The sequence below is a fragment of the Aspergillus oryzae genome, chromosome 8, assembly GCF_000184455.2.
Source record: "Aspergillus oryzae RIB40 DNA, chromosome 8".
NCBI lineage: Eukaryota > Fungi > Ascomycota > Eurotiomycetes > Eurotiales > Aspergillaceae > Aspergillus > Aspergillus oryzae.
Window position 1 is genome coordinate 1,085,291 of NC_036442.1, and position 12,538 is coordinate 1,097,828.

Sequence of the window (12,538 nt, forward strand, 5' to 3'; positions counted from 1 at the left end):
TAAGAGAATGCATGATCATGATTCTAGTCAATTATATTTTAATCCTTATATCCTAATACATATATATCCGTGGAACAAGCACTCAAATGAAGTAGAATCAACAAGGCTCAGGGCCAATTTGTGTATCATAGAGCATGTATAGTCAGTTAGATAGGTAGGTAGGTATTGTGCAAATACAAAGGTAACACAACACAGAAACAAGCCCAAGCAATGCATCCATATAATCCCCGTATTCACAATGCGCCAAGACCAAAGCAAAAAGATAAACAAGCAAATGGGGTACTGTAAGTGAAGTTGGCCTCATCCCTATTTCGATTCCAGTCATACATGCTAACCCGTACATACATTATAAGAAAAAAGAATAATAGAGCAACTCTACAACACCGTGTGGAACCCTATACACTATCCAAAACGCTATGGAGACAATAAGTGAGACGTTATGATGTGGGGTAGAGAGGAGGATGGGGGTTATCATGGCAAGGTCTTTGGGTGTTCTGGGTTCTAGCGGGCTGTCATTTGGTTCGAGCCGGAGCCACCTAGGACTCCAGTTGATCCGTGATGATGTATGGAATTCGCTGATTTGGAGGGCAGCGGCGGTGGTGATGAATCACGTTTCGACTGGAAGAGCCCTAATCGGGCAGGAGGCGGTGAGTAACCGGCATTCCGGTGAGGCGGTGATCGGTTGTCGAGTGTGTTATACGAGGATGGATGGGGTTTCCGTACATCTAGCGGGGAGGAGCTTAATGATCGGAACCCGGATCGTCGGTCTGCGTCGTATTCGGGATTCCCATACGGCCCGAGACCCTGTGTGGGCTGTTCGTGATCATAGGGTGTGTTGTTTGCCGAGGAATTTTCGGCAATGGTGGATGCCGACCCGTTAGGAGCATGAATGTCCACTACTCGTTTTTGAGCTGCTGGTGTGGTGTAAGCCGGTGCCCGCGGGTTCTCAAATACCCGACTCTGGGGCCTTGGCGGAATCTGCTGTTGATGATGTATTGGATGCTGTGGGTTGGCCCAAGGGGTCTGTTCTAAGAACGCTTCCTCCGCCGCGGCGCGGAAGACGTTCGACGACATAGACGACATGGCGCCTCGTTGTAACGTTGAGTGATGATGTGAGATAGGAACTCTCGTTTCAATGGAGATCTGCCCGCCAGTTAGGTCAGCACCAAAGCGTGATGATTAAAGAGCATCCCGAATACACTTACGCCCATCTTTTCCATGTCCTCCTCAAGCTCCGCCGGTCGTGCAGCAGACAATGAAGGAGCGGCTGGGAAACCGACATACTTTGCAACACCAGCCAGAATGGATACTTCTTGGTTGTAGGCAGTCTGGTTGGCAATCTGTTGCGAACGGCGTGTGGGAAACGGAATATAATGCTGCGGACTAACTTCATCCGTCTTGAAGCGATCATGCTGAATGGCATAGAACTGCTTGCTGATGGCACTCGAATGCTTTTCACGAACGTCCCGAGCCCGCTGGAAGTAAGTACTATGCGCTTGTGCACGCTCGGCCAGGCTCTTGTTCAATAGGGCCTTGATTCGGTATTGATACAGTGTATGTTCGTATTTAATCTTGGCGTCCCGATACCGCTGTATACACTCCAACTGCCGCAGGAATTCGGGATGTGTAGGATTCGGGCCGTTCAGCATTTCGAGTTCGCGATTAAGTTTAGAGACTCGTTCATCATAGATCCTGTTGGCTTAGTCAGTAACCAATGCATGCCTGACCAAGAGGTGCAGGGATACTTACTTGTCTCGCAGGGCGGCGAACTCCCGCTCTAAAACTGCCAGCGATTCCATCGCAGATACCCGTTTCGCTGCTACGCTCGAACATTAGCACGAAGAAAAAGCGACATGGTTGGAGAGGACATAGTAACTTACATTCTTCTTCAAGTTTGGCGGCAGCCTCACCATCATCTGCTTCTTCGCGTTCGGCAGCCTCCTCATCCCCAAGTGCATCATCCCCACCGCCTTCCGCGCCAGTTTCGAGAGCCATGTCAGCATCCTCATCGACATCTCTCGCTTTCCGCCCCTTTCGCTTGCCTTTCCTACTCTTTCTTCCCTTAGCAGGAGCCGCTGGCAAGTCGGACTCGGGAATATCATCGACTGGGGTATCATCCTCGTTAGGCTTGGAAGGTTCCTCCATGGGTTCCTCCTCAATGGGCTCAGGCGTCAGTACAATATCCTCTGCGGGAGGATCACTCAGTTCGCTTTTGAGAGAGCCGCGACGTTTCTGAGGAGGCTCGTCCTCTTCGTCAAGTTCGGTGCCCATCTCATCAGCCGAGTTGAGCCGTTTACGTTTCTTCCCGATGCCTTCTGAAAGTGCGGACTCATCAAGCCCTGGCGTCTCTTCGCCAAGGTTAGGGACCTGGTTATTTTTTGAGCGGGGCTTGCTGGGCGAATCGTCTGGTACATGCTCCTCGTCGTCAACTTCATCGTAAGTCGTTGATTGAGCTAGCTTGCTGGGGCTCGGACCATGATTAGTTGCGCTCACAACAATGTCTCTTCTCAATCTAATATTATTCGGAGAATCTTCAATGCGCTCGGTTTCCGCCTCCGAATCGTTTTCCGTCATAGCCTTCTCAGGTTTAGGCGACTCGAGGTCGAACACCATATTCTCGGAGACATCGTCAATTTCACTTAGACTACTAGATCGTCCGTCATCATCATCATCTATAAGCGCGTCGGCAAGGAGAAGGTGGTGTTCGCCATTGGTGATGGTGGACTCTGCCCCGGCGGACGGACCGACCGAAGCGGATTCCCTGCTTTCGGCCACCTCCATTAGTTATGGAGGGTGGTGCACAGACTTCGGTGGCTTCAAAAGGTGAAAGGAGGCAGGTAAATGAGAGGTCCACGGAAGTTGATTTTCAGTATGCTTGTGGAGAGGAAGCCAGCGGTCAAGAGGGTGCAGTTGGACCAAGTGCTAAATGTATCAAAGAGAAAATGTTAGAAAGACTTGGAAAATGCATTATAGACATGCCAAGGAAACGTTCACACTACATCAACATGAACGACCAAAATCAACAGGAAGGAGAATGGAAAAAAGTATGTTGAGAGGGCAGTGTCTGAAGGCGGTGCGGAGATTTGATCACACACCCCCAGACTCACGGGCAAGCATTCGTTCTCGGCTTTGAGCGCTGGGAAGTGCGCCAGAGCAACAGCGATACTCGGTTTCCACAGTATGCCAAAAACCATGATGACATCGCAAAGAGAATAGATCAAGTCATCAATGGGGTTGTAGACCAGCAGAAAACGTACCGTTCAATAATGCGCCAATCGCGAAACCTGTGGTAACCCCAGCTGCCGCGACCGAGCACGATTCCCCAAAACCGCAGTTACAGAAGGTGGTTCAAGGCCACAGGTTCTCGCCAATATAGTCAGATAATGTTGTATGTATGTCACCAAGGATATGATTTACTGCAGGATCGGCGCAAACAAGCACTCGGTGGGGGGAGGGCGAAGGACGACGAAGAGGAGGGAGGTGGAGGTCGACTTCACGAAGCGGGCAATACGACTGTAAAGCGCTGCGGGAGAATGAACGGCATAGAAGAGAGGTGGGTTGATGTCGAGGTTTTGGAGAGAGAAAATAGCAATTCCCTAGCGAGCGATTAAGACAACGATTGAGTATGGGAGCCACCAGAGCGTTAGCGCAGAGAAGTGGCTGCTGGTGGAGGGAGAAAGAATGATTGATCATGACCGAGAGCGAGGGAGCGAGAGACTGAGAGAGCGTCACGCTGCCGTATGCCGCCCGTATCGTCCAGTCCTTTTCTGCCCGTCTTTTCGCTTTTCCTTCTCGGGCCATTACTTACCGCCTTTGGGGGGTATGATGATATGCTTCTGGCTATCTCATACGCCGCGATGTGCCAACCAACTAGGGGATCCAAACAGAAAAAAGTGATAAATCGAGATTCCACCTGACAAGTATCACACTGAATCAGTAAGAGAGATGGCTGATACTGCTAATATTTTCCAAAATTCCACTATAATTGCCCGAGTGAGGAACTAACGCGATTTATCAGATTCCCCACGTGATATATCAGCTTCCGTTGCCAAGATCCAGAAAGAGTAAAACAGAAAAAAAAAGTTACGCGGAGTACGGACAGCAACAGAGGGAAAATACGCCCCCCGCCATTACACTCCCTCTTTCTTTCTTTCTTTTTTTTTTTCTTTAGTTGAAACAAGCCGTATACATTGAGAGGCGGGATACTCTCACAGTTAATATCATCATGGGAAAGAAATCAAAGTCCCAGTCGGAAAAAGCTCCGCAGACCGAAAAGGCAGAAACGTCTCTTCCTTTCTTAGCTGGAAATGTCGGAATTGACCCAACGTTGGCGTCCTTGTTTGAGACGAGTGTAAGTGGGTTGCCTTTGGTTGTTGAGAACCCGGCTAATGTCTGTCACATGTTTTAGTCGGGCCCAGTAAAAGCGCCGTCGTTGCCCACAACCAGCAGCGCCGTTGAAAAACCCGCCGCAGGTGACGATAGCAGTGAAGACGTGTCGGAGCCCGAAGATGAAGATCAGGTTATGCAGGAAGCATCCGAAGCCTCGAGCGACGCTGGTGGTGAGCCCGCTCAGGCGGCTTCAGAGCCTCCCAGTCGGAAACGAAAGAGGGCTGCGGGAGAAGATCTCGAAGAATCTTATATGCGTCGCATAGCAAAGGAAGAACAGAAGGAAGAACAGAAGCGCCGCGCGGAAAAAGCAAAGAGGCAAAAAGGCGAGGGTGAAGAAGAGGATGAAGCGACATCTACCGACAAATCCGACGACGAGAATGAGGATGAAAGTTCCGACGAAGATGAAGAGGTTGCGATACCCAAACACGAAACTGTGACCGGTGACGCTCAGTCGTCTGATATTGACAAGTCCAACCGCACGGTGTTCCTAAGCAATGTCTCCAATGAGGCCATCAAGTCCAAGTCCGCCAAGAAGACCCTTTTGAAACATTTTGAATCGTTCCTTTCTACACTCCCTGAATCTACGGGACCTCACAAAGTGGAATCGATACGTTTCCGTTCTACGGCCTTCGCGAGCGGGGGAAAGATCCCGAAGCGGGCTGCCTTTGCCAAGCGCGAGGTTCTGGATGAAACCACTCCTAGTACCAACGCCTATATCGTTTATAGTACTGTCCAGGCCGCTCGAAAGGCTCCTGTTGCCCTGAACGGGACTGTCGTCCTGGATAGACACGTCCGTGTTGACAGCGTCGCACATCCCGCCCCGGTCGATAATAAACGGTGCGTTTTCGTCGGCAACCTCAACTTCGTGGACCAGGAAGGCAACGCCGATGATGAGGAAAAGCCGAAGAAGAAGAAGGCTCCGGCCGATGTCGAAGAAGGACTTTGGCGGACCTTTAATGCCCACACCAGCAAACCCAAAGATCAGGCTACCCGTCGGGGCAATGTCGAGTCCGTTCGGGTCGTTCGCGACAGCGTCACCCGTGTTTCGAAGGGGTTTGCCTATGTCCAATTCTACGATCAGAATTGTGTGGAGGAGGCCCTTCTGCTGAATGGAAAGCAGTTTCCGCCCTTGCTTCCCCGGAAACTACGTGTCATGCGAGCTAAGAAACAGCTGAAGAAACGTGAAGCCGGCGGCAGCACTCAAGGCAAACCGCTGCGGGAGGCGGACAAGACGCTTCAAGGTCGTGCTGGCAAGCTTTTTGGCAGGGCGGGTGCGGCCAAGGTCAGGGCAGATGCAACGAAAATCATCTCCAACAACTCGTTAGTGTTCGAAGGCCACCGAGCGACGGATAATGGGTCGTCGCGCATCCGCGTGAAGACGAAGAGTCGTGGCAGCAAAGGCAAGCCGAAGAACCGCAGTAGCAAACGAGCCGCCGCGTATAAGGCAGCGGGAGGGAAAAAGAGGAAGACTGAATAAGCTGAGAGTTTGAAGTAGTCTGATTACATGTTCTGTTCCTCATGTATGTATTTTACAAAAGAAATGAACCTTAAAAGACGGGCCTACGGTACTATCATACCTGTAACGATTAATTAGAGGATGGTGTAGTAGCCGAAGGACAATCTTCAATACGCTTACTAGTGTATGTATAAAAGCCCTCTGACGTCATCCAGCAATCCAGTCATGGGCTTTTGGGCTAATCCCAATCGGTCATACGTACTTTATTTAGTAGTCCCAGGTGCTACCAGTACTTAAGAACAATACTTCATCTTGTATTTACTCTTACCGCAATTGCCATTCTCGATCCTTCTCTTTTTTCTGTTGACAGGCGGATCACTTGATCTCACAGGACGGGTTATAAGTGTACAGCTGTCGATCGAAAACCACTCAACCCAGATTCCCCCACCCGACGCGGGGTGTAAATACATTCATTTCTCTTTCTCATCAGCAACAGAAGGAGGCAGCGTGAGTGAGTGAGTGCGAGAGCCACCAAAGCACTGTGTCGAATCTGTATGCACGGCTTGAGTCAGTGGACTTGTAATTTGATCCAGTTTTCGTTATTGTCTTCAGCTTGACTTAATTGAGGCTGTGTGGAACTCTTCACTTTCAGCTCGGTGCCTAGAGGGTGGATCATTACCTAGAGCAAATCATCAAACCAGCCGTCCACTCCATTCGCTGATAACGATACATGATTTATATAGAACGTGCTTCACCAGTAACTTCATCTTGTCCGCCTTTGCGATATACTTACTCTTCATTATCGCACCATTACAACACGGTGTATAGACCCACTTGCTTTCTACACGATGCTCCCCTTTCGCTTCCGTGGACTCCGACGCAGACAGTCGAATTCCTCTAATGACGAGCCCGAGCCTCCATCTAATATGGGCAACCAAAACAGTACCGCTGATGACAGTCATGGGCCGACTGACTCTGAGATCTTCTACCCCGAATTCTACGATGTGCTTAAGGTTCGGTATCTGCTGCGATGGAAGATAATCCCTGAAGGGCTACCCGTTGAGATTGTGGATCTGATCGTGGATGCGGCCGAATATTGGCCCTCCATCGAGGCTACATTGGACCAAAAGAGAATTATTCACCAGGACAGAGATCAGGTGTTGGTCAGGACAGCACCACTGTGCTATGATGAAAAGGTATACTGCATACTCTCCAGGCCTTCTTGACCTGGCATATCTCTCCAGTAGCTTTGATCGCTGACATCGCGTAGACATTGGGAAGTGACTCGCCTAAAGTGCTCCCTCACCGGACTGTTCATCCTTGTCGGAAGATTGTCTTCTCCATCGCCTCGCATGACCAGGGCTTTGCTAACAGTGGGCGTGGCACGTTTGACGGATCCTATACTTGGTTTGACACCGAAGTTGTCCCCTTCGAGAAGTTGCCGACGCCTGGAGATTCGTCTGTTCCTGAACAAGATGCGAATGGGGTCCGGTTTGGGCCCGATCATCCTCTTCTCCTGCCCAGCTCCCACAAACTCCAGGCGAATCGAACGGCGGTGAGGGGAACCCAGCATTATCATATCACCTGGCATCATCTCGATAACATCAGCGCCGATTCACCGGAAGCGGAGGAAATCCAGCATAACCAAGGTCGAGGACGAGCCACGCTCGATGGAAGTCAAGTCCGTAATTTGCAAATTGGCGATACGATTGCCGTCTGGGGTCGAGCGCGATTCGGGGCGTGGTCGAACCATGTGGAACGGTTGTCGGTACGGGTATTTTGGGCTGTGTAGAGCTGGGGGTGCTTCGTTGTCCCCTGCGTCTCCCGGCTGGACTGGTACAGATATACATAGCATCATTGAGAGGAATGCTGCGCTGATTCAGGTGTGATTATGTATACGATAGTAAATAACTAGATATAAAGGCAGGACCTTTTGAGATAATGTTGGATAATTGGATTAACAGGGTTACTCATGAATTGCATATAGATGTTCTTTATCTTTTATGTCTTTCCTATGATGGATGAATGCATAAAGGACATACTCAGTCTCATACTAATTAATATCCAATGGTCATGCGGATCCCGAGTCATAGGATGAGAGATCCAATTCAGGAATAGGGTGACGGCCTTTCGAATCAGGCCGCCAGCAATAACCTCATTCCTTTGAGAAATCACGCAATTGCGCCAAGACTGAGACGATCCACCACTAACTCATCTGAATATAAGGTCCTCGCTTCCTCCATCGCCAGACGCTTCAAAAGGATCCTCTGTTTTCGCGATCGAAGGAGACAACTTGGCAGTCACTCGGGCTATGGAACTGAGACTTTGATCTCTTCTTCGACCCTCACCCCTTGAATCTTGCTTCGTCTTCGCCTCTTTCGCCAGCCCAAGACACGACACGACCAGCATGTGACCTCCGACGGAAAGCGCTCAAGGATTTGCCTGCGAGTGGGGCTGATTCGTCAGGTCGCGCAACAATTGGCTTATTTGAGGGAGAATAATTGGCGACTACTAGCCTACGGTTACGAGGGTATCACCGCCTGATACGGGAGCTGCGTCAACTGAGGATGAGGAGTTGTACATCTCGCCCGAGAGCGCCGTCCTTTCGGCCTTGAAGCCGCGTTTCCACACAAACGATCCCTAAAGTGCCAGTCACGAATGACCGATTCTGGCGGCTGTCATTCGCTCTGTCCCGTCCGCTTGGTCGTTTTCTCCATGTGCCTTCCCCTCTCGTCTAGACCCAAGGCACAATGACGACGCTCCCTAGCTTGTTTTGCCGAGAATTACACCGGTGTTTCCATACATTCCACCCCTGGGCATTCTCCCCATAAATTTTGGCGTTCTCCCAGCGTTTTCTCACCCAATCTTTCTCTGGGTTCTACCATCGCAAAACGTGCATTATTTCTATGCCACAAAACGCTCTATTTCGTTCCTGATATCCTTGAAAAAACACAATTCACACCACATATACGGCCTCGGAAAATGAATTCACAGAGATGTGCCGCGGTCGTCGTGGGAGCCGGCCCCGCCGGTCTCGCCGTTATTGGAAATCTATTGGAGAAGCAACTAGGGGGGAAGATCGCCTGGATTGATCCATACTTTCAGGCTGGTCGGGTGAATCGCAAGTACCGCGAAGTGCCTAGGTGAGTGTTTCTGTCTGGCAGCCTGACTTCATGAAAGGCGTCGGATGAGGAGCGCTCAGCTGACTTGTTTTGGTGCCGGCTCAGTAACACCAAAGTCGCCCTGTTCCAAGCGTATGCCACAGCAGTCCAGCCCTTCCGCTCCGTAATCAACAGCACCCGTATCCCTAGTCCATTCTCAACGATGGCCAAACTCGATCAAGAGAAGACCTGCCACCTGCATCATGCGGCAGACATGGTTCGTGCCTTGACAGAGGGCATCACTAAGATGGACCAGGTTTATGCGTGTCGGGGGTATGTCACGGCTGCCAACCTGGTAGAGAAAGTCAGTATAAAGTCCCGTATAGAGGGCCATCCCAGGAGATCTCGTGCACTGTGTAGCTAATCGTTGTCCTTGTCGCTCTTAGACTTCGTCTTGGACCGTTCGGATCCAACGTGCGGACCACCTCGACGAAGTTGAGGTCATTACCCCTAGACTCATCTTGTGTACGGGATCGTCGCCGACAGAGGTGCCGATCCCGGTGTGTGGACAGCACATCGAGAGGCTGGATCTAGATGTAGTACTCAAACCTAGTGACCTCGTCTCGTATCTTCCCCGCAATGAGCCCCAGACTGTGGGGGTTGTTGGAGCTTCCCATAGTGCCATTCTGGCGCTCCTCAACCTGGTAGATCTGGCCCGCAGTACCCACCCTCAGCTCCGCATTAAGTGGTTTACTCGGCATCCGCTGAGGTATGCCGAGTACATGGATGGCTGGATTCTGCGGGACAACACCGGCCTGAAGGGTTCCGCCGCCGACTTTGCACGACAACAGCTGGAGGAGGACAAACTCCCTCAGTCCGAAGCCGGCCGGTTCATCACCAAGGTGGACTGCGGAGGCGGCCAGGAAGCAGCGCAGTATGAGCGGCATCTGCCGTCGTGCACCCACCTGGTGCAAGCTGTAGGATTTACTCGGGATCCCCTTCCCGAGCTGTCAGTGAATGGCCGTCTTCTCGATCCTGAATTTGACTCGGTGTCAGGTGGCTTCCATGATGCGACAGGCCGTGTCGTCCCGGGTTTGCATGGAGCAGGAATCGCATTCCCGGAACGAGTGGTCGATCCCTACGGCAATGTTGAACATGCCGTTGGGTTCTGGAAGTTCATGAAGTTTATCAAGAGAGTCAGTCCCCAGTGGACAGCATGATGGTGGTTTTCTTTAAATAGTGATTCCCCTTTGCTTTGCGTTGATTTCTTGGTATTATTAGCGTCATCAACTGTGGATAGAATTCCCATTCTAATATGCAAAGTATGTTTATACTGGACACTTCTACGTATCTGATATGATCCATTTACGCTACGGCGTCTTATAAATGATTTTCGTCCACCTAGTTCTACCCATTAACGCCTCAACCTGAATCCAGCCACACCAAGCTTTCAGTATAATCACCTACATCATAATGGCAACAGATATTAACTTCTCTAGCAACCACACCGTCCTACCTTTCACAAAGGCAAAGTTCATAAACACGCGTCATAGATTTTGCTGGGAGACCCCGAACAGATCAGGGCACCGTCAAACGTGGAGATCAATAACTTTGTTCTCACTTCCCCATAAACTCAGTGCTGTCTGGCTCTTACGATGTTTACCTCTTCTACCATGGACAACCCTGGGAGAGCAACCTGTGACCATTCGGGAACTTCTCAAAGCTCTGGCCACACAAGTTTCGCAAAATAAGCTGTTTGAAGGCAGTACATGAGCCAACGTCGGACAACGACTATCAGGCTTTAGTCCTCATCCACAGGACCAAAGCCATAGTTACAACATCAGACCCAGCCCACCATCTGGAATCTCTATTTTCCTTCCCCCCTACACTCCTCAATCTCCCTCCCCAACACATCCAAAATCCCCAGACAGAAACTATGGCTTCTTGGATCTCTTCTGGCGGAGATTTTCCCTATTGATTTTCCGCCTAGGTCGTATTCTCCTTCTCCTTCTGAGCTTTAACGGAGGAATGAACGGAGGAAGAAGATGTGAGCGCCGAAACAACCCCGTTGTTGTCGTTTTTCTTGTCATAACCCATGTTGTAGCACGGTTTCCGGCCCTGACATCGTAAGCAAGACCAATGAAAAGCCAAAGATGTCTTGAATTGGTTCGCATCGCCAAAATCCACTTCCTCATGCATTGGCCAATTGGAGGCTGATCGCAACGTCGACGCGTTGTAGGAGGGATGTCTGGGATCGGATATCGTCGGCTTTGGGTTGTCTGATGGGCTTATGTTATCAACATAGTTTGGCAAGTTCTCAACTGATGGGTATGTCCCTTATGTTGATAGGGCCCCTCATGAGGTCCAAATTCAAAGTACTTCAGCTGTGGATGGACTGGGAACTCTACTTTCTATAAAAGCAATGTACATGAGAGCACAGAGATGAATGGATGTATTTGCATGTCCAGGGTCGAGGCATTATCTGTAAGACTCTTGCTAGTCTGTGGCTGTGAGGCATCTATAGGGGCACGGAGGATTGAATGGTGACTTTGGAGGACGTACACTCTGCTGGACTGAGTTTGTATCACAAAGAGGTATATGGGTTGAAATGAAGTCGGAAATAGCATTGGAATGAATGCCATGTAAATGTATATCATAATAACCGTGAATTGATCATTTGGGCTGTTAAACAGTTTACGGATCTTCCAGTTCCTCTAACATAGCATCAATGAACTCCCTCTCTCCTAACAAAAACTTGCGTGTTGACGCAACGTCAAAGTCACGATTTGCCTTCTTATGCTGCCGCATCACCTTCAACTGATGACGCACTCGCTCCTCCAAGTTCTCCAGCCGATACTCCGCATACTGATAGTAAAGAGTACTCTTGGGAGTTGTAGGCAACAGAGGTCTGATAATTGTCTCATCGCGAATAAAGGGCGATTTAAGTCTTAGAGATGTTACCATGCTGATACGTTCCCGGCCGCCAAAGGCCTTCAGAGCTTGATGCTCAATATAACGGCCTTGCATAATGACAGCCGTGCCCTAAATTGCGCCATTAGCTATGGGCCTTTCCAAGCAGAATAAAATCCCTTACCGTGGCAGGTCCACGGAATTTCAAAACTTCGCCTGTGCCTGTCCGAATAACCGTCTCGCCACCAATCATCCCGGCGCAATCTGATAGCATGGTGACGCAGACGAATGCGTAGCTGTCAATGTGCCACCCAAAGGCCGGCTTATTATCTGCATCGCTGTCAGGTTCCCTGGCGGCAGCAGCGTCATCCCGAACTGAGATATTGACATGTCCAATGTCGACATCCATAGCAGGGATTAGCTCGAATCCAGCTATTCGAGAGAGAGTGCTCCCGAAACCGCAGGGCTGTTCCAGGCATCGTAAATAAATGAGGACTTCTTATATGTACATTAGTAAACTTTGTGAGGAGAGAACGAAGGTAACAACGTACTCTGGGCAGTAACCTCGAATCATATTGGTTGCCAGGTCTGAACCAACTTGATACTTCTCCAGTACTGGCCGGCTGAATATCCCGGCTCTCATCTGCCTATTGCCTCTTCGGTGAAAAAGTGTGAATGGCTC

At 50.1% G+C, this 12,538-nt stretch overlaps 6 protein-coding genes across 6 annotated transcripts; 5 read left to right on the forward strand and 1 right to left on the reverse strand.

Annotated features, from left to right (window-relative positions):
* Window positions 1-1,622: 1,622 nt before the first annotated feature.
* AO090103000066 (uncharacterized protein) lies at window positions 1,623-2,440 on the forward strand (the record flags this gene model as incomplete). The annotated part of the gene is given in 3 exon segments (XM_023233464.1): window positions 1,623-1,707; window positions 1,761-2,228; window positions 2,238-2,440. Coding segments are annotated over 3 exon segments (756 nt in total).
* A 57-nt stretch (window positions 2,441-2,497) lies between these two features.
* Window positions 2,498-5,866, forward strand: nop12 (rRNA-processing protein NOP12; the record flags this gene model as incomplete). Its single annotated transcript, XM_023233465.1, has 3 exons — window positions 2,498-2,654; window positions 3,406-3,553; window positions 4,486-5,866. The coding sequence occupies 3 exons, from the start codon at window positions 2,498-2,500 to the stop codon at window positions 5,864-5,866; spliced, it is 1,686 nt and encodes a 561-aa protein (XP_023093793.1).
* Window positions 5,867-6,693: 827 nt separating this feature from the next.
* On the forward strand, window positions 6,694-7,637 carry AO090103000064 (uncharacterized protein; the record flags this gene model as incomplete). Its single annotated transcript, XM_001826625.1, has 2 exons — window positions 6,694-7,041; window positions 7,116-7,637. The coding sequence occupies 2 exons, from the start codon at window positions 6,694-6,696 to the stop codon at window positions 7,635-7,637; spliced, it is 870 nt and encodes a 289-aa protein (XP_001826677.1).
* A 1,190-nt stretch (window positions 7,638-8,827) lies between these two features.
* On the forward strand, window positions 8,828-9,540 carry AO090103000063 (uncharacterized protein; the record flags this gene model as incomplete). The annotated part of the gene is made up of 3 exons (XM_023233466.1): window positions 8,828-8,988; window positions 9,142-9,279; window positions 9,393-9,540. 3 exons carry the CDS (start codon window positions 8,828-8,830, stop codon window positions 9,538-9,540), a joined length of 447 nt encoding a protein of 148 aa, XP_023093792.1.
* A 188-nt stretch (window positions 9,541-9,728) lies between these two features.
* AO090103000062 (uncharacterized protein) lies at window positions 9,729-10,166 on the forward strand (the record flags this gene model as incomplete). Its single annotated transcript, XM_023233467.1, has 1 exon — window positions 9,729-10,166. The coding sequence occupies one exon, from the start codon at window positions 9,729-9,731 to the stop codon at window positions 10,164-10,166; it is 438 nt and encodes a 145-aa protein (XP_023093791.1).
* A 1,298-nt stretch (window positions 10,167-11,464) lies between these two features.
* AO090103000061 (uncharacterized protein) lies at window positions 11,465-11,973 on the reverse strand (the record flags this gene model as incomplete). Its single annotated transcript, XM_023233468.1, has 2 exons — window positions 11,465-11,519; window positions 11,645-11,973. The coding sequence occupies 2 exons, from the start codon at window positions 11,971-11,973 to the stop codon at window positions 11,465-11,467; spliced, it is 384 nt and encodes a 127-aa protein (XP_023093790.1).
* Between the last annotated feature and the right edge of the window lie 565 nt (window positions 11,974-12,538).